This window comes from Heterodontus francisci, chromosome 6, assembly GCF_036365525.1.
Source record: "Heterodontus francisci isolate sHetFra1 chromosome 6, sHetFra1.hap1, whole genome shotgun sequence".
Classification (NCBI taxonomy): Eukaryota; Metazoa; Chordata; class Chondrichthyes; order Heterodontiformes; family Heterodontidae; genus Heterodontus; species Heterodontus francisci.
The window spans coordinates 94,673,525-94,694,887 of NC_090376.1; the positions used below are offsets into that span (position 1 = coordinate 94,673,525).

The 21,363-nt window shown below is 45.0% G+C and overlaps 1 protein-coding gene across 3 annotated transcripts in view; it reads left to right on the forward strand.

Annotated features, from left to right (window-relative positions):
- cep126 (centrosomal protein 126) overlaps positions 1-21,363 on the forward strand; it is a 133,327-nt gene that overhangs the window by 82,465 nt on the left and 29,499 nt on the right. For all 3 annotated transcript variants that reach the window (XM_068034069.1, XM_068034070.1, XM_068034072.1), the window contains one exon: positions 3,981-4,111. In XM_068034069.1, the coding sequence (XP_067890170.1) occupies positions 3,981-4,111 (131 nt within the window). The remainder of the gene's footprint in view (positions 1-3,980; positions 4,112-21,363) is intronic.

The following is a 21,363-nucleotide window of genomic DNA, read 5'->3' on the forward strand; positions in this document are numbered from 1 at the left end:
AGTCTCTCACCATTTAAAAAATATTCTGCTTTTCTATTTTTCCAAGCAAAGTGGATTTCTTTACATTTCTACATATTTAACCCATCTAAATCCTTTGCAGCCTCTTTGCATCCTCCTTACTGTTTATTTTCCCACATAACTTTGTATTGTCAGTAAATTTAAATACATTATTCTCGTTCCCCTCATCTAAACCATTGACAAAAATTGTAAATAGCTGAGGACCAAGCATTGTTCCTTGAGATACCCCACTAGTTACAGCCTGCCGACCCAAAAGTAACCTGTTTATTCGTACTTTTTGCCCGTTAACCAACCCTCAATCTATGCCAATATATTATTGCCATCCTAATTTTAAAGAAAAAAAGAGACTTCCATTTCTATAACGACTGCTGGACGTCTCAAAGCACTTTACAGTCAGTGAAGTACTTTTGAAGTATAGTCATTGTTGAAATGTAGGAAACACAGCAGCTAATTTGCACACAGCAAACTCCCACAAACAGCAATGCGATAATGACCAGATATTCTGTTTTTTAGATATAGATTGAGGGATAAATATTGGCCAGGACACCAGGGATTACTTCCCTGCTCTTCTTCAAAATGGTGCTATGGGATCTTTTGTAGAGTTATAGAGTCATTTATGACACAGAAGGAGGCCACTGGGCCCATCAAGTCCCTACTGGCTCTCCTTGAGCAATCCAGTCAGTCCCAGTCCCCCACCTGATCCCCGTAGCCCTGCAAGTTTATTTCCTTCAAGTGACCATCCAATTTCCTTTTGAAAAACATTGATTATCTCCACTTCCACCACGCTTTTGGGCAGCAGATTCCAGGTTATTACCACCCGCTGTGTAAAAAAGTGCATCTCTTGACCAAAACCTGCAACCAGTGTCCCCTAGTCCTTGTACCATTAGTTCATGGGAAAAGTTTTTCCTTGTCTAACTTTATCTGTGCCTGTCATAATCTCGTACACCTCTATCAAATCTCCCCTAAATGTCCTTTTCCCTAAGGAGAGCAACCACAGCTTTTCCAACCTAACCTTGTAACTAAAGGCTCCCATCCCTGGAAACATTTTGGTAAATTTCCTCTGCACCCTCTCATCCTTCCTAAAGTGTGATGAGTAGGACTGAATGCAATACTCCAGTAATGCACCTAAGAGAGTAGGTAGGGTAAAAGCAAAATACTGCGGATGCTGGAAATCTGAAACAAAAACAAGAAATGCTGGAATCACTCAGCAGGTCTGGCAGCATCTGTGGAAAGAGAAGCAGAGTTAACGTTTCGGATCAGCGACCCTTCTTCGGAACTCTTTCTGAAATTATTGAACTCAATGTTCAGTCCGGCAGGCTGTAGTGTGCCTAATCGGTAGATGAGATGCTGTTCCTCGAGCTTGCGTTGATGTTCACTGGAACACTGCAGCAATCCCAGGACAGAGATGTGAGCATGAGAGCAGGGGGGAGTGTTGAAATGGCAAGCAACCGGAAGCTCAGGGTCCTGCTTGCGGACTGAGCGGAGATGTTCCGCAAAGCGGTCACCCAGTCTGCGCTTGGTCTCCCCAATGTAGAGGAGACCACACTGTGAGCAGCGAATACAGTATACTACATTGAAAGAAGTACAAGTAAATCGCTGCTTCACCTGAAAGGAGTGTCTGGGGCCTGGGATAGTGAGGAGAGAGGAGGTAAATGGGCAGGTATTACACCTCCTGCGATTGCAAGGGAAGGTGCCCTGGGACGGGGACGAGGTGGTGGGGGTAATGGAGGAGTGGACCAGGGTGTCGCGGAGGGAATGATCCCTTCGGAATGCTGACAGGGGAAGGGAGGGGAAGATGCGACTGGTAGTGGCATCACGCTGGAGGTGGCGAAAATGGCGGAGGATGATCCTTTGGATATGGAGGCTGGTGGGATGAAAAGTGAGGACAAGGGGAACCCTGTCACGGTTCTGGGAGGGAGGGGAAGGGGTGAGGGTAGAGGTGCGGGGAATGGGTCGGACACGGTTGAGGGCCCTGTCAACCACAGTGGGGGGAAATCCTCGGTTGAGGAAAAAGGAGGTCATATCAGAAGCACCGTCATGGAAGGTAGCATCATCAGAGCAGATGCGTCGGAGACGGAGGAACTGGGAGAATGGAATGGAGTCCTTACAGGAGGTAGGGTGTGAAGAAGTGTAGTCGAGGTAGCTGTGGGAGTCAGTGGGCTTATAGAAGGGTCGCTGATCCAAAACGTTAACTCTGCTTCTCTTTCCACAGATGCTGCCAGAGTAGGTAGGGCCTTGGTTTAAATGTCACAACTCCTCCAACAGTGCAGCACACCCGCAGCACAGCACTGGAGTGTCAGCCTTGATTGTTGTACTCAAGTCCTGGAGTGGAACTTGAACCCATAACCTTGTCACTCAAAGACGAGAGTGGTACCAGCTGAGCCATGGTTGACACCTGTGTGATAACCTCTAGTGTGGCACCTTATTGAACCTTTTAGAAAATTCAAATACACTACATCCATTCCCCCTTATCTACCCTGCTGGTTACAACCTGAAAAAACTCTAACATTTGTCAAATGCGATTTCCCGTTCATAAATCCGTGTTGACTCAGCCGAATCATATTATGATTTTTCTACATACCCTGTTACCACATCCCTAATAATAAATGCTAGCATTTTCCCAATGACTATTATCAGGCTAACTGGCCTATAGTTCCCTGTTTTCCCTCTCCGACCTTTCCTGAATAGCAGGGTTACTTTTGCTAATTTTAAATCCATGGGGACCATCAAGAATTTAGGGAATTCTGGGAAATTCAGGGAGAAGGCAGGGGAGTGGCACAAGGTGAAATGCTCATTAGAAGAGCCAGTGCAGACACGATGGCCAAATGGCCTCCTTCTGCGCTGTAACGATTCTGTGGAAGATCAAAACCAGTGCATTCACTATCTCTGTAGCTTCTGCTTTTAAAACTCGGAGAATTTTTTTTTATTTATTCCTTTTTGTGGGATGGGAATGTCACTGGCAAGGCCAGCATTTGTCGCCCATCGCTAATTGTCCTTGAGAAGGTGGTGTTGAGCCGCCTTCTTGAACCGCTCCAGTCCGTCTGATAAAGAATGTAGGCCATTAGGAGCAGTGGATTTGTCAACTATTAGTCCCATTAAGTTCTCCAGTATTATTTCTTTTCTAATACTAATTTCTTTAAGTTCCTCATGCTCAATAGACTCTTGGTTCCCTATAATTTCCAAAATGTGTCTTCTATCGTGAAGACAGATACCAAGCATTTGCTTAACACCTCTGCCATTCTCTTAGTCCCTATTGAGGCCCAAGTTTACTTTGGATAATTTCTTCCTTTTTACATACCCAATTTCCTATAAGGACTCTATTCCCTACTCCCAGTTTCTCTGTCGCATCTGTTCTAATGATGCAACCTTCCACGACAGTGTTTCGATATGTCTTCCCTTTTCCTCAACCAAGGACTTCCCAACTTCACCTTGGTTGACAGAGACCTTGACTCTGTCCATTCCATTTCCCACACTTCTGCTCTCACCTATTCCCCCCGCCCCTCCCAGAACCACAATAGGGTTGCTCTTGTCGACATCTTCCATGCTTCCAGCCTCCACAGTCAAGGTATCATCTTCCTCCGTTTCTGCCATCTCCAGCGTGATATCACCACCAAACACATCCTTCCCTCCCCTCCCCTTTCAGCATTCAGAAGGGGCAATTCCTGCTGTGACACCCTGGCCCACTCCTCTATCATCTCCAACAACCCCTCTCACATGCAATCGCGGGAGATGCAACTCCTGTCCTTTTACCTCCTGTTAGACTTGAAAATGTGAAACATGGAAATATCAACTGATGCAGGAAATGGAAGTGAGAAATGTTCTAATCTTCCGAGTTATCTTGCCATACTTCTCCTAACAGACCAGAATGTACCAAGTTGATGGATTGGGATGTCTTTATTTTTTGATGAAATATATCTTGTATTTCCAACTGTTAATTATTGTTATATCTTTAATTCCGGAAGCATTTGTTACTGCTACTCGAAGAAAGCACCCCATGGATACACGCAGCAGTGGAGCAAAACACAGAGCTCTTCTTGAGCAGAGAAGAATGAGTATTGGTTCGACCACACGTAAATCTAGTCAAATAGGACAGGTACCTTCATAATACTATATATGAATCTCTTTGAATTTATCCTTCTTCAACTAAAATTGATCCTATTTAGGTATATTTTTGCATTTAAATTTGGTTCTTTCAGAAGACTGTAAAACAAGCATCACCACCAAAATACAGGTTTAACAATGTCAATTATATCAGTCTGGTCACAATTAGCATGATGGTGGAAAACGTGGCAGTTTATTTTAAAATTTAGCCATCCCAATGTGTGCATAAAAATTGGCTGTCGTTACTCCAAACTGTTCATACTCTTTCTCTCTCTTCTTTGATGTCCCCACCTACCTACACTTGATATCAAAATTGGGGATATTTCCAATGGTATAGGGAAGATTGAGAATATTTAACAGAAGTTTCTTTTAAATTTATGAAGGATGTTGATTGGATGAATAGGGAAAAAAACCTATTTCCTCTGGCTGATCAGTCAGTGACAAGAAGCCTTCAAAGAGGAAAACCAGGGAGTTATAGACATTTAACCTAATTTCAGTTGTCAATAAATTGAGACCGTCTATAATTAAGGATAGGGTGACTGAAAACCTTGAAAATTTCCAACTGATCAGAGGGAGACACCTTTATTCAAATATGAGGACATAAGCAATAGGAGCAGGAGTAGAGCCTGCACCACCATTCAGTACGATCATGGCTAATTTTCTTCCACAACTCCACTTTCCCACCAGCTCTCCATATTCCTTGATTTCCTGCGAGATCAAACATCTTTCTATCTCAGCCTTAAATATACTCAACGATGAAGACTCCACAACTTTCTCGTGTAAAGAATTCCAAAGCTTCAAAACCCTGTGAGTGAAGAACTTTCTCCTCATTTCAGTCCTAAATAATCAATCCCTTATCCTGAGGCAATGCCACGGGAAACAATCTCTCAGTGTCTGTCCTGTCAACCCCCTTCTGAATCTTATACATTTCAATGAGATCACTTCAAATTCTTCTAAACTCCAGAGAGTATAGGCCCAATTTACTCAGCTTCTCATCACATGACAACCCTTTCATTCCAGCAACCAATCTAGTGAACCTTCGCTATACCACCTCCAAGGCAAGTATATCCTTCTTTTAATATGGAGATCAAAGCGACGCACAATACTCCAGGTGTGGTCTCACCAAAGCCATATAAAATTGTAGCAAGATTTCCTTGTTCTTGTACTCCATTCCCCTTACAATAAAGGCCAACATGCCATTTCCCTTCCTAATTGCTGTACCTGCATGCTAACTTTCTGTGTTCCTTGTACAAGAACACCCAAGTCTCCTTGGCCATCAACATTTACAAGTTTCACGCCTTTTGAAAAATATTCTGCTTTTCTATTCTCATGATCAAAGTGAATAACCTCACACTTCCTCACATTATACTCCATCTGCTAACTTGTTGCCCACTCACTTAGCCTGTCTATATCCCTTTGCAGCTTCTTTGTGCCCTCCTCACAGCTTACATTTTCACCAAGCTTTGTATCGTCAGAAAACCTGGATAAATTACTCCCAGTCTTGTCGTCTAAGTCATTAATATAAATTGTAAATATCTGAGGCCCCAGCATTGATCTCTGTGGCACTCCACTCGTCACAGCCTGCTAACTTGAAAATGCTCCAGTTATCCCTACTCTCTGCTTCCTGTCCGTTAATCAATCCTCCATCCATGCTAATATATTACCCTCAAATTGATGAGCCCTTATCTTTGTGTTAGCCTTATGTGTGGCACCTTACGAAATGCCTTTTGGAAATCCAAGTGCATTATATCTGCTGGCTCTCCTTTATCTTCTCTACTTATTACATCCTCAAAAACTTTAATAAATTTGTCAAACACGAGTTCCCTTTCCTAAAACTATGTTAACTCTGTCTGATCACAGAACCACAGAACTGTCACAGTGCAGAAGGAGGCCATTCAGCCCATCATGTCTGTATTGGCTCTCTGAAGGAACAATTCACTTGCTGCCATTCCCCGCCTTCTCCTCATAATTCTGCACAAACAAAGAACAGTACAGCACAGGAACAGGCCATTCGGCCCTCCAAACCTGCGCCGATCTTGATGCCTGCCTAAACTAAAACCTTCTGCACTTCCGGGGTCCGTATCCCTCGATTCCCATCCTATTCATGTATTTGTCAAGATGCCTCTTAAACGTCTCTATGGTACCTGCTTCCACCACCTCCCCCGGCAACAGGTTCCAGGCACTCACCACCCTCTGTGTGAAGAACTTGCCTCGCACATCCCCTCTAAACTTTGCCCCTCTCACCTTAAACCTATGTCCCCTAGTAACTGACTCTTCCACCCTGGGAAAAAGCTTCTGACTATCCACTCTGTCCATGCCGCTCATAACTTTGTAAACCTCTATCATGTCGCACCTCCACCTCCGTCGTTCCAGTGAAAACAATCCGAGTTTATCCAACCTCTCCTCATAGCTAATGCCCTCCAGACCAGGCAACATCCTGGTAAACCTCTTCTGTACCCTCTCCAAAGCCTCCACGTCCTTCTGGTAGTGTGGCGACCAGAATTGCACGTAATATTCTAAGTGTGGCGTAACTAAGGTTCTGTACAGCTGCAGCATGACTTGCCAATTTTTATACTCTATGCCCCGACCGATGAAGGCAAGCATGCCGTATGCCTTCTTGACTACCTTATCCACCTACGTTACCAGTTTCAGTGACCTGTGGACCTGTACGCCCAGATCTCTCTGCCAATCAATACTCCTAAGGGTTCTGCCATTTACTGTATACTTCCCACCTGCACGAGACCTTCCAAAATGCATTGCCTCACATTTGTCCGGATTAAACTCCATCTGCCATTTCTCCACCCAAGTCTCCAACCTATCTATATCCTGCTGTATCCTCTGACAATCCTCATCATTGTCCGCAACTCCACCAACCTTTGTGTCGTCCGCAAACTTACTAATCAGACCAGCTACATTTTCCTCCAAATCATTAATATATACTACAAACAGCAAAGGTCCCAGCACTGATCCCTGCGGAACACCACTAGTCACATCCCTCCATTCAGAAAAGCACCCTTCCACTTCTACCCTCTGTCTTCTATGACCGAACCAGTTCTGTATTCATCTTGCCAGCTCCCCTCTGATTCTGTGTGACTTCACCTTTTTTACCAGTCTGCCATGAGGGACCTTGTCAAAGGCTTTACTGAAGTCCATATAGATAACATCCACTGCCCTTCCTTCATCAATCATCTTCGAAACTTCCTGAAAAAACTCAATCAAATTAGTGAGACACGACCTCCCCTTCACAAAACCATGCTGCCTCTTGCTAATAAGTCCATTTGTTTCCAAATGGGAGTAAATCCTGTCCCGAAGAATCCTCTCTAATAATTTCCCTACCACTGACGTAAGGCTCACCGGCCTATAATTTTCTGGATTATCCTTGCTACCCTTATTAAACAAAGGAACAACATTGGCTATTCTCCAGTCCTCTGGGACCTCACCTGTAGCCAATGAGGATGCAAAGATTTCTGTCAAGGCCCCAGCAATTTCTTCCCTTGCCTCCCTTAGTATTCTGGGGTAGATCCCATCAGGCCCTGGGGACTTATCTACCTTAATGCTTTGCAAGACACCCAACACCTCCTCCTTTTTGATAATGAGATGACTGAGACTATCTACACTCCCTTCCCTAGGCTCATCATCCACCAAGTCCTTCTCCTTGGTGAATACTGATGCAAAGTACCCATTTAGTACCTCGCCCATTTCCTCTGGCTCCACACATAGATTCCCTTCTCTGTCCTTGAGTGGGCCAACCCTTTCCCTGGTTGCCCTCTTGCTCTTTATATACGTATAAAAAGCCTTGGGATTTTCCTTAATCCTGTTTACCAATGACTTCTCATAACCCCTTTCAGCCCTCCTGACTCCTTGCTTAAGTTCCTTCCTACTGTCTTTATATTCCTCAAGGGATTCGTCTGTTCCTAGCCTTCCAGCCCTTATGAATGCTTCCTTTTGCTTTTTGACAAGGCTCACAATATCCCTCGTTATCCAAGGTTCCCGAAACTTGCCAAACTTATGCTTCTTCCTCACAGGAACATGCTGGTCCTGGATTCTAATCAACTGACGTTTGAAAGACTCCCACATGTCAGATGTTGATTTACCCTCAAATAGCCGCCCCCAATCTAAATTCTTCAGTTCCTGCCTAATATTGTTATAATTAGCCTTCCCCCAATTTAGCACCTTCACCCGAGGACTACTCTTATCCTTATCCACAAGTACCTTAAAACTTATGGAATTATGGTCACTGTTCCCGAAATGCTCCCCTACTGAAACTTCGACCACCTGGCCGGGCTCATTCCCCAAAGCAGGTCCAGTACGGCCCCATCCCTAGTTGGACTATCTACGTATTTTTTCAAGAAGCCTTCCTGGATGCTCCTTACAAATTCTGCCCCATCGAAGCCCCGAGCACTAAGTGAGTCCCAGTCAATATAGGGGAAGTTAAAATCACCCACCACTCCAACCCTGTTACCTTTACATCTTTCCAAAATCTGTCTACATATCTGCTCCTCTACCTCCCGCTGGCTGTTGGGAGGCCTTTAGTAAACCCCCAACATCGTGACTGCACCTTTCCTATTCCTGAGCTCCACCCATATTGCCTCGCTGCATGACCCTTCCGAGGTGTCCTCCCGCAGTACAGCTGTGATATTCTCCTTAACCAGTAATGCAACTCCCCCACCCCTTTTACATCCCCCTCTATCCCGCCTGAAGCTTCTGAATCCTGGAACATTTAGCTGCCAATCCTGTCCTTCCCTCAACCAAGTCTCTGTAATAGCAACAACATCATAGTTCCAAGTACTAATCCAAGCTCTAAGTTCCATCTGCCTTACCTGTTATACTTCTTGCATTGAAACAAATGCAGTTCAGACCACCAATCCCGCTGTGCTCAGCAACATCTCCCTGCCTGCTCTTCCTCTTAGTCTTACTGGCCTTATTTACTAGTTCCCCCTCATTTATTTCACTTGCTGTCCTACTGCTCTGGTTCCCACCCCCCTGCCACGCTAGTTTAAACCCTCCCGAGTGACGCTAGCAGACGTCGCAGCCAGGATATTTGTGTCCCTCCAGTTTAGATGCAACCCGTCCTTCTTGTACAGGTCCCATCTGTCCCTGAAGAGATCCCAATGGTCCAGATATCTGAAACGCTCCCTTCTACACCAGCTGTTCAGCCACGTGTTTAGCTGCATTATCTTCCTATTTCTAGTCTTACTGGCACGTGGCACAGGGGGGAATGCTGAGATTACAACCCGAGAGGTCCTGTCTTTTAACTTTCTACCTAACTCCCGAAACTCCCCCTGCAGGACCTCGTCACTCTTCCTGCCTATGTCGTTGGTACCGATGTGCACCACAACCTCTGGCTGTTCACCCTCCCCCTTCAGAATGCCCCCTGTCCGTTCAGAGACATCCTTGACCCTGGCACCAGGGAGGCAACATACCATCCTGGAGTCTCTTTCACGTCCACAGAAGCGCCTATGTGTGCCCCTGACTATAGAGTCCCCTATAACTATTGCTCTTCTGCGCTTTGTCCCTCCCTGCTGAACAACAGTGCCAGCCGTGGTGCCACTGCTCTGTCTGCTGCTGTTTTCCCCTGATAGGCCACCCCCCCCCAACAGTATCCAAAACGGTATACTTGTTAGAGAGGGGGACAGCCACAGGGGACTCCTGCACTGACTGTCTGCCCCTTCTAGCGGTCACCCATCTATCTGCCTGAACCTTGGGTGTAACCACTTCTCTAAAACTCCTGTCTATGACACTTTCTGCCACCTGCATGCTCGTAAGTACATCCAGTTGCTACTCCAATTGATCCATGCGGTCTGTGAGGAGCTGCAACTGGGTACACTTCCTGCAGATGTAGTTGTCCGGAACGCTGGAAGCGTCACGGACCTCCCACATCTCACAGGTGAAGCACTTCACCCCTCTAACTGACATTTCTCGCACTATTTAATAAATAATAATAAATACTTATTAAAGCCTTACTAAATTGTTATAATTAACGATATGGTCCCTAGTGCTAGATTCCTACTATAAATATTAAATGCTGACTGAATACAGTAATCTCCTCCCTCTGGTTTAGTTACTCTACTTATTAATTAGTTAATTAGGGTTTTAATCAATTTTTATCAATGTTTTATTTTCAAATTCAGTACAAATTTCCTACCAACCAATTAGGTTACAGCTTTCCTGTGACGTCACTTTTCAGTTTTTTTTACCCGAGGTAAGTTTTTTATACTTACAGGTCCGGAACTCCACCCTCCGAGTCTTCTCCGTGAATGTAGGCCGCGAATCCCCGAGGTAAGCTTTTTATACTGACTTCAACTCCAGGAGCATCTGGAATAAGGTGGGTGAGCTTGCAGCATGGGTTGGTACCTGGGATCTCGATGTTGTGGCCATTTCGGAGACATGGGTAGAGCAGGGACAGGAATGGATGTTGCAGGTTCCGGGATTTAGATGTTTCAGTAAGAACAGAGAAGATGGTAAAAGAGGGGAGGGTGTGGCATTGTTAATCAAGGAGGGTATTACGGCAGCAGAGAGGACGTTTGAGGATTCGTCTACTGAGGTAGTATGGGCCGAGGTTAGAAACAGGAGAGGAGAGGTCACCCTGTTGGGAGTTTTCTATGGACCTCCGAATAGTTCCAGAGATGTAGAGGAAAGGATAGCGAAGATGATTCTCGACAGGAGCGAGAGTAACAGGGTAGTTGTTATGGGGGACTTTAACTTTCCAAATATTGACTGGAAATACTATAGTTCGAGTACTTTAGATGGGTCAGTTTTTGTCCAGTGTGTGCAGGAGGGTTTTCTGACACAGTATGTAGACAGGCCAACCAGGGGCGATGCCACATTGGATTTGGTACTGGGTAATGAACCCGGCCAGGTGTTAGATTTAGAAGTTGGTGAGCACTTTGGTGATAGTGATCACAATTCGGTTAGGTTTACCTTAGCGATGGGCAGGGACAGGTATATACCGCAGGGCAAGAATTATAGCTGGGGGAAAGGAAATTATGATGCGATTAGGCAAGATTTAGGATGCGTAGGACGGGGAAGGAAACTGCAGGGGATGGGCACAATCGAAATGTGGAGCTTATTCAAGGAGCAGCTACTGCGTGTCCTTGATAAGTATGTACCTGTCAGGCAGGGAGGAAGTTGTTGAGCGAGGGAGCCGTGGTTTACTAAAGAAGTTGAAGCGCTTGTCAAGAGGAAGAAGAAGGCTTATGTTAGGATGAGACATGAAGGCTCAGTTAGGGCGCTTGAGAGTTACAAGCTAGCCAGGAAGGATCTAAAGGGAGAGCTAAGAAGAGCGAGGAGAGGACACGAGAAGTCATTGGCGGATAGGATCAAGGAAAACCCTAAGGCTTTCTATTGGTATATCAGGAATAAAAGAATGACTAGAGTTAGATTAGGGCCAATCAAGGATAGTAGTGGGAAGTTGTGTGTGGAATCAGAGGAGATAGGGGAAGCGTTAAATGAATATTTTTCGTCAGTATTTACAGTAGAGAAAGAAAATGTTGTCGAGGAGAATACTGAGATACAGACTACTAGGCTAGATGGGATTGAGGTTCACAAGGAGGAGGTGTTAGCAATTTTGGAAAGTGTGAAAATAGATACGTCCCCTGGGCCAGATGGGATTTATCCTAGGATTCTCTGGGAAGCCAGGGAGGAGATTGCAGAGCCTTTGTCCTCGATCTTTCTGTCGTCATTGTCGACAGGAATAGTGCCGGAAGACTGGAGGATAGCAAGTGTTGTCCCCTTGTTCAAGAAGGGGAGTAGAGACAGCCCTGGTAATTATAGACCTGTGAGCCTTACTTCGGTTGTGGGTAAAATGTTGGAAAAGGTTATAAGAGATAGGATTTATAATCATCTTGAAAAGAATAAGTTCATTAGCGATAATCAGCACGGTTTTGTGAAGGGTAGGTCGTGCCTCACAAACCTTATTGAGTTTTTTGAGAAGGTGACCAAACAGGTGGATGAGGGTAAAGCCGTGGATGTGGTGTATATGGATTTCAGTAAGGCGTTTGATAAGGTTCCCCGCGGTAGGCTATTGCAGAAAATACGGAAGTATGGGATTGAAGGTGATTTAGTGCTTTGGATCAGAAATTGGCTAGCTGAAAGAAGACAGAGGGTGGTGGTTGATGGCAAATGTTCATCCTGGAGTTTAGTTACTAGTGGTGTACCGCAAGGATCTGTTTTGGGGCCACTGCTGTTTGTCATTTTTATAAATGACCTGGAAGAGGGTGTAGAAGGGTGGGTTAGTAAATTTGCGGATGACACGAAGGTCGGTGGAGTTGTGGATAGTGCCGAAGGATGTTGCAGGTTACAGAGGGACATAGATAGGCTGCAGAGCTGGGCTGAGAGATGGCAAATGGAGTTTAATGCGGAAAAGTGTGAGGTGATTCACTTTGGAAGGAGTAACAGGAATGCAGAGTACTGGGCTAATGGGAAGATTCTTGGTAGTGTAGATGAGCAGAGAGATCTTGGTGTCCAGGTACATAAATCCCTGAAAGTTGCCACCCAGGTTAATAGGGCTGTTAAGAAGGCATATGGTGTGTTAGCCTTTATTAGTAGGGGGATCGAGTTTCGGAGCCACGAGGTTATGCTGCAGCTGTACAAAACTCTGGTGCGGCCGCACCTGGAGTATTGCGTGCAGTTCTGGTCACCGCATTGTAGGAAGGATGTGGAAGCTTTGGAAAGGGTGCAGAGGAGATTTACTAGGATGTTGCCTGGTATGGAGGGAAGGTCTTACGAAGAAAGGCTGAGGGACTTGAGGTTGTTTTCGTTAGAGAGAAGGAGGAGGAGAGGTGACTTAATAGAGACATATAAGATAATCAGAGGGTTAGATAGGGTGGATAGTGAGAGTCTTTTTCCTCGGATGGTGATGGCAAACACGAGGGGACATAGCTTTAAGTTGAGGGGTGATAGATATAGGACAGATGTCAGAGGTAGTTTCTTTACTCAGAGAGTAGTAGGGGCGTGGAACGCCCTGCCTGCAACAGTAGTAGACTCGCCAACTTTAAGGGCATTTAAGTGATCATTGGGTAGAAATATGGATGAAAATGGAATAGTGTAGGTCAGATGGTTTCACAGGTCGGCGCAACATCGAGGGCCGAAGGGTCTGTACTGCGCTGTAATGTTCTATGTTATATGGTCTGGAACTCCGCCCTCCAAGTCTTCTCCGTGAATGTAGGCCGCGAATCCCCGAGGTAAGTTTTTTATGCTTACAGGTCCGGAACTCCGCCCTCCGAGTCTTCTCCGTGAATGTAGGCCGCGAATCCCCGAGGTCAGTTTTTTATACTTACAGGTCCGGAACTCCGCCCTCCAAGTCTTCTCCGTGAATGTAGGCCACGAATCCCCGAGGTAAGTTTCTTCCTTTTGCACATTCTTCCTTTTCATACAACAGCCTAATTCCCTTTTGAATACTTCAGTGGAACCTGCCTCCACCACACTCTCTGGCAGCGCATTCCAGACCTTAACCACTCGCTGTGTGAAAACGTTTTTCCTTATGTCACTTTTGCTTCTCTTACCTGTTACTTTAAATCTGGCCCTCTCGTTCTCGATCTTTTCGCGAGTGAGAACAGTTTCTCCCTATCTACTCTGTCCAGGCCTTTCATGATTTTGAATTCCTCTAACAAATCACCTCTCAGCCTTTTCTTCTCGAAGGAAAACAGTCCCAACTTTTCCAATCTATCTTCATAACTGAAGTTCTTCATCCCTGGAACCATTCTCGTGAATCTTTTCTGCACTCTCTCCAATGTCCTCACATCTTTCTTAAAGTACGGCATCCAGAACTGGATACAATACTCCAGCTGCAGCCGAACTAGTGTCTTATATAAGTTCAACATAACTTCCTTGCTCTTGTACTCTATGTTCCTATTAATAAAGCCCAGGATACTGTATGCTTTATTAACTGCTCTCTAAACGTGCCCTGCCACCTTCAACGACTTATGCACATATACACCCAGGTCCCTCTGCTCCTGCACCCCTCTGATTTTCTAAGTGCGTTGTTAAGACTTCCTTAATAATAGATTCCAGCATTTTCCTGACAACTGACGTCAAGCTAGCGGGTCTGTAGTTCCCTGTTTTCTCGCACTCCTTTCTTGAATAGAGGCATTGCATTTGCTAACTACCAATCTGCTGGGACCGTTCTAGAATCTAGGGAATTTTAGAAAATCATAAACAGTGCATGCACTACCTCTGCAGCTATCTCTTATCGAACACTCGGGTGTAGGCCATCAAGCCCTGGGGATTTGTCGGCTTTTACTCCCTTAAGTTTCTTCAATTTTTTTCTCTATTCATTTTTAAGTTCCTCGCTCTTATTAGTTCTTTGGTTACCCTCAATTTCTGATATGGAATATGTGCCTTCTATTGTGAAGACAAAAACAAAATAAATGAAAAAAAAGAGCTGGAGCTGAGAGCCAGAGCAGAGATTTAAAAAGAATGGAAGCCAAGAGCCAGAGCGGAGATTCAAAAAGAGCGGGAGCTGAGAGCCAGAGCGGAGATTCAAAAGGAGTGGGAGCTGAGAGCCAGCAGGAAGGCATAAAAATAGCGGCAGCAGAAAGCCAGAGCGGAGATTCAAAAAGAGCGGGAGCTGAGAGCCAGAGGGAAGGCGTAAAAAGAGCGGGAACTGAGAGCCAGAGCGGAGATTCAAAAAGAGCGGGAGCTGAGAGCCAGAGCGGAGATTCAAAAAGAACAGGTGCTAGGAGACAGAGCGGAGATTCAAAAAGAGCGGGAGCTGAGAGCTAGAGGGAAGGCATAAAAAGAGCGGGAGCTGAGAACCAGAGGGAAGGTGTAAAAAGAGCAGGAGCAGAAAGCCAGAGCGGAGATTCAAAAAGAGCGGGATCTGAGAGCCAGAGTGGAGATTCAAAAAGAGCGGGAGCTGAGAGCCAGAGTGGAGATTCAAAAAGAGCGGGAGCTGAGAGCCAGAGTGGGGATTCAAAAAGAGCGGGATCTGAGAGCCAGAGTGGAGATTCAAAAAGAGCGGGAGCTGAGAGCCAGAGTGGAGATTCAAAAAGAGTGGGAGCAGAGAGTCAGCAGGATTGAGCTGTCCTGGGAGCATTATGACATCACAGGTAAGCTTTTAATTTAATCTAAATTAATCAACTGTAAAGTAAGGCCAGATAGATTAATTTGTACAAATACTAAAAACTGAGGCCTTTTTTATTTCTTATAATTCCAATCAGTACTCAACCAATTAATCAGATTTGGGTGATAAAGTTAAAATTAAATAACAAGGGATAGTAACACTAAAGATTTCAGAATTTTTCAGGAAATTAATATCAAAGGTTTTGAGATAATAGTTAACTAAAACATTGCAGTTAACTTCTCTATAAAATAAAGTGATGTTAGCACAAGGGAAGCAGCTAACTGGTGAGTAGCTGGTGAGTCTTTATTTAAGTTATAAGTTTAATAGTCTAATAAATAGAGGCATGGCAGGGCAGCTCGGACCTGGGGAGTGCACATCCTGTTCCAAGTGGGAACAATTACATGTGCATGACGTGTCATCAGCTGCAGCAGCTCGAGCTCCAGGCTGCTCCAGCTTGAGCAGCAACTGCCGTCACTGTGGCACATGCACGAGGCTGAGAGTTCCATGCATAGCACTTCCATAGATGTGGTCACCCCACAGCTTAAGGGTATGTAGGCAAAGAGGGAATTGGCGACTGCCAAGCAGTCAAGAAGGACCAGGAAGGTAGTGCAGGACTGGTGAGAGTGATAGTTCTTCTGGGAAATGCAGCCGGAACCAAGTCCACGGCACCGTGGTTGACTCAGGTATACAGATGGTCGGGAGGAAGATTGGGAAATCAGTAGGGAAATGGGATTCCATTGTTAGGGGAACAGACAGGCGTTTCTGTAGCCGCAGACATGAATCCAGAATGGTATGTTGTGTCCCTGGTGCCAGGGCCAAGGATGTCACAGAGTACTCTGAGGGGGGAGGCTGAACAGCCAGCGGTCGTTGTCTATATCGGTACCAACGTTATCGGTAGAAAGAGGGATGAGATCCTGCAGGCAGAGTTTAGGGAGCTAGGAAAGAAACTAGCAAACAGGACCTCGAAGGTAGTAATCTCTGGATTACTCCCGGTACCACTTGCTAGTGAGCATAGAAATAAGAGGATAGAGCAGGTGAATGCATGGCTGGAGAAATTATGCTGGAGGTAGGGCTTTGGAGTCCTGGGACATTGGGACCAGTTCTGGGGAGATTGGACCTGTACAGGGTGGACGGATTGCATCTAAACAGAGCTGGGACCCATCTTCTTGTGGGGCGAATTGCTAGTGCTATCGGGAATGATTTAAACTAACTTCGCAGGGGTGTGGAACCACGAGTTAATATTATTGAGGAAAAGCAAGGTGCGCAGAGAATTGGGATAGAACTCGAGTCAGAAATAGTCTGGTATTAGTTGGGTCAGAGTAAGAGGGAATGTAATAAAGTCTAAATTAAGTTTACTGTGCATGTATGTGAATGCACAGAGTGTAGTAAATCAAGTTGGTAACAGATAGCCACATAGGAATATGCTGTTGTAACAATGATGGAGGCCTGGCTGAAAAACATCTTGTTACGGATAGGTAATGGGTGTGGGTGGTTCCCACTGTTCACCTCCAAACTGACCGCAGTCGTGTTTTGTTTAAAATGATGAGTTAGCCCCTGAATGTTTTATTTGCCAAATAAAGGTCATCTGACTTGGCTTGTATATTCAAACTGTCTCACTGTCTTGAAAGGACAAAAGGATACATTCTAGATTAAGAGGGGTCAGTTAGTCAATCGATCAGTCAATCAGTGGTTAAGATTTCAGATTGGAGGTGGTGATCACTTTCAGTTCTCTGCTGCACCAGTTTGAAGTGCAGAATCAGGAGCAGAACCTCTTCTTCTTTAGGCTGGGTCTTTCCAGTCTTTGGCTGGACTCCTTCTGTGAGGTTTTGTGATCTCTGTCCCTCTCATCAAAGACTTGCCTTTTAAGGTCAAAATCCATCAAATTAGGGTCTTTGTTAGTTGGAACATGGCCCTCTTCCCTGGTGTGACCACACAATGGACCTCAGGATGTAGAATCCATGACCATCCATTGATGTCTATGTGGGTGTAATCCTGTTACGATGTAGCTACTTCACACTTTCTTTGTTTCAGAAGAAGCCATTCAATTCAAGAACGTCACTTGATGGTTTTAGGATAAGTGTAATTGACAACTCTTGGATGAGGTACAATTATTATAGTATTTTTTGAGCGTTGAAGTTTAAGGCTTTTGTTTCGGAAACCTGGTGTCTTCTATCCCTTTCCCACTTCTAAATCCTAATTATGTGTGGTCAAACAGGGTTGGATTTCTCTAGAATCTGTTTGCAGTACTTTGGGAATTTTAAAACCAACAGAAATGTGGCTTTTGGTGAGACTGGAGTCCTTGAAGGGGTCGAATTTTACTGGTGGTTGTAGAGACAGCTTTTCTATTCCAAGGTTTGTAATACGCAAATTTATGTCACTGCACTGTTCCTTGCTGTTGTCAGGTATTAACCCCTTATCTGCTGCTTCCACAACACATGCATTTAATAGTTCAGGTTCTGGCACATTTATAATTCTTACATCTAGGATGACAGTAGGTGGTAAACTGATTTTTAGCCCCTGTGAGGCATCTGGGTTCTCCTTCTGCACTTTGACCGTAGTAGGTTCTGAACCTAATTTATTGGGTTCGGTTAGCTTTGGATTTTGAATCTGACCATTTGATTCTTCAGCGTGCACTGGGCGGGCCATTTCTCACCCCCGCCACCCCTCATTAAATTGCAGTGGGGCAGAAGGGCTACCGCAGTGAAAGTTTGAGAATTGCACATGAGATTTCAGTCGCAGGTCATTTGGGTATTTGGAAGATTCAGGCTGGGGGGGTAATGGTGCATTTTTACTGGCTGAAGGTACATAAGAATGTGGTTGACTTTTGTAAGACATGTCACACATGTCAGATGATTGGGAAGCCACAGCCTTTATTAAGCCAGCCCCATTAATGCCAATGCCTGCATTTGATGAACCATTTAGCAGGGTTCTGCTGGATTGTGTTGGACCCTTGCCCAAGACTAAGTTGGGCCATAGGTATCTCCTGACAATCATGGAGCTGTCCAGTGGATTTCCAGAGGCAGTTCCATTGAAGAAGATCACAGTGATTGTGATTGAGGAGTTGGTCCAGTTTTTCACAACGTATAGGTTGCCAAAAGAAATTCAGTCTGACCAGGGGTCAAATTGCATGTAAGGTGAATTTCAGGAGGTCATGTGTAATTTAGGACTGAAGCAACTCAAGTCGGCTGCTTACCACCTGCAGTCCCAAGGTGCTTTGGAGAGGTATCACCAAACCCTAAAGAGTATGATTAGGGCTTATTGTCTTGAGTATCATCAGGATTGGGGTAAGGGGATATTCTTATTATTTGTGACTAGGGACATGCCAAATGAGTCTACTGGTTTCAGTCCCTTCAAATTGGTCTATGGGCATGTTAGGTGCCCCCTTAAACTCATTAAGGAGTGATTTTTGGCACAGGAGGAGGAAACTACCCTCCTAGATTATGTGTCAAAGTTCTGAGAAAGGCTCTCAAAAGCTTGTCCAGTGGCCAGAGAACATCTCCACAGTTTCTCAGCAGGTGATGAAGGCACAAGCAGATAGAACAGCTAAAGCAAATAGTTTTTAACCTGAGAATAATGTGCTAATCTTGTTGCCATTGCCTGGAGAACCACTGACCCTACTTACCAAACGGAAACTCAGTGATATGTACTATGTACCAGACAGATGAAAGAGTCAAAGAGTGTGTGTTACGGCCAGGTGGTAAGGGGTGTGGGTGGTTGCCACTGTTCTCCCAACTGACCACAGCAAGCATTTTTGTTACTAGGGTTTTAACCTCTTGTGTTTTATTTGTCAAATAAATAGACAGTGTCAGGTTTAATTGTAGGTTTAAAACAGCAGATTAACTATTTATTGAACAATATCCATTCCTGACACATGCATTCGCTTGCGCACACACACATAGGAATAGATAAATAGAGAGAAAAAGGGTAAGTGGTTTGAAGTGAGTTAGTTGTTCGGGGTTCACCGTCAACCTGTTAAATTTTCTCAAAGGACAGTTTCTCTTTTAAAGTTGCAGGCCTGGGTTGCTTGTAGAATTTTGGGTGGTTGAGACTTCAGATTGGAGGTAGTGATCACTTTCAGTTCTCTGCTGCGCCAAGTTGAGGTGCAGAGTCCGCAGCAGGGCTCTTCCTTTAGTTTATGCTGGATCTCTCACGGCTGTCGGCTGGACATGCTTTATATAATGTTGTTGTGATCTCTCCCCTCTCTCTCCAGAGAGCTATTGTTAAAGTAAAAATCTCTCACATGTTGCCTCTGTTAGGAGATGCAGAGGCCCCTCCCTGTGGTGACCAGCAATGGACCAGAATGTGGCTACTTCACACCTTCTTTGTTTCAGAAGAACCCATTCAATTCCGGAATGTCTCTTGATGGGTTCAGGATGGGTGTAATTGACACCTCTTAGCTTGGAATGTATCCTTTTGCCCTTAACCAACAGTAAGACAGTTTGAATATACAGGGCCAGATCATCTGACCTTCAGCAGCCATTTTGCAACACATTGTCCACTTTTTAAAGGAAAAGCCAATTTTTATAACTCTGCAGTTTGAGTTCTGTATTTACATTGCTGCACTTCTCATAAGCGTGATAATGTGCCATATGAATATGCTGAAGAGGTACTATGATCAAGGGCATAGTCAGCCAGTAGGTGTAGCACAGATGAGAGAGAATGTAGATGGTGATACTGGTGCACACGATGAACCGGATGATGAATCTGAGACTGGCAGCTCTCGGATAGAGCCTCTTGTGGTGAAGCTGGCAAATGCAGAAGTGTTGGAGGGTCTGGATGAGGTGCTACACCAACATCTGAGCAGAAGAGGAAAGACATACCTGACCTATTGAGGGAATATAAGCCAGTATGCGCAGATAAGCCAGGTCGTACTTCTATGGTTCTTCATGAGGTTTACATAGGGGAAGCTAAACCAATTATACAAAACCCTTACAGACTCAATCCCAGCAAATTGGCCAAAGTCAGGAGGAGGTTCAGTACATATTAAATAATGATATAATTGAACCAAGTCATAGTAGTTGGAATTCTCCTGTTGTTGTTATACCAAAACCAGATGGTTCTCAAAGATGCTGCATTGATTAATGCTTAATGCAGTAACTAAGATGGATTTTTATCTGAACCCATGGCTTGAGGCGGGACTGAGCGGGAAATTAATAGGGTGGGGAGCGCAAAATCACAAAATTGTTACAGCACAGAAGGAGGCCATTCAACCTGTCGTCTCTACCGGCTCTCCAGAAGAGCAGTTTACATAGTGTCACCTTCTCCCCATCGCCCTGCACATTCTTCCTTATCAGATAGCAATCCAATTCCATCTGGAATACTTCGATTGAATCTGCCTCCAACACACTGTCAATTTGTGCATTCTCGATCCTAACCACTAACTACGTGGAAAAGTTTTTCCTCATGTCGCTATTGCTTTTGCCAATTACCTTAAATCTATGCCCTCTTGTTCTTGATTCCTTCACCACTGGGAAAAGTTTTTCCTTATCTACCCTGTAGAGACCCCTCATGATTTTGAACACATCTATCAAATCTCCTCTCAACCTTCTCTTCTCCAAAGAAAACAGTCCCAGCTTCTCCAATCTATCCACTTAACTGAAGTTCCTCATTCCTAGAACCATTCTCGTGAATTTTTTCTGCACTCTCTCCAGTGCCTTCACATCTTTCCAAAAGTGTGTCACCCAGAACTGGACACAGTACTTCAGTTGAAGCCGAGTATATTGAACATAACTTCCCTGCTTTTGTACTCTGTGCCCCCTTAAAGAAGCCTAGGATTCTGTATGCTCTATGAACCATGCTCTCAACCTGTCCTGCCACCTTCAGTGATTTATGCACATATACACCCAGGTTCTTCTGCTTCTGTACCCCCTTTAAAATTGAACCCTTTATTTTATGGCTGCGTTTGCTGACAACGCAACCACTAGGTGGCACAGTACTGGCACATGCGCAAATGCAGCCTCATCCAGTGAAACGTCACTGCCTGCGTCGTGGCATGCTCAATTTGTCACAAAAAGCAAACGCCACCTTAAAGCCAAATCCCCTCAGTGGCTGCGATCGCAGCCTCCATTCCACCCCCAAGAGTACTCCACTCCCTCCTGCTATCGCGCTTATCTTCACCGTTCTTGCCCGCGCTCGCCGCTTGCTCCCCGCCTCACCGCTTCTCCCACCTTGGCCACTCGCTC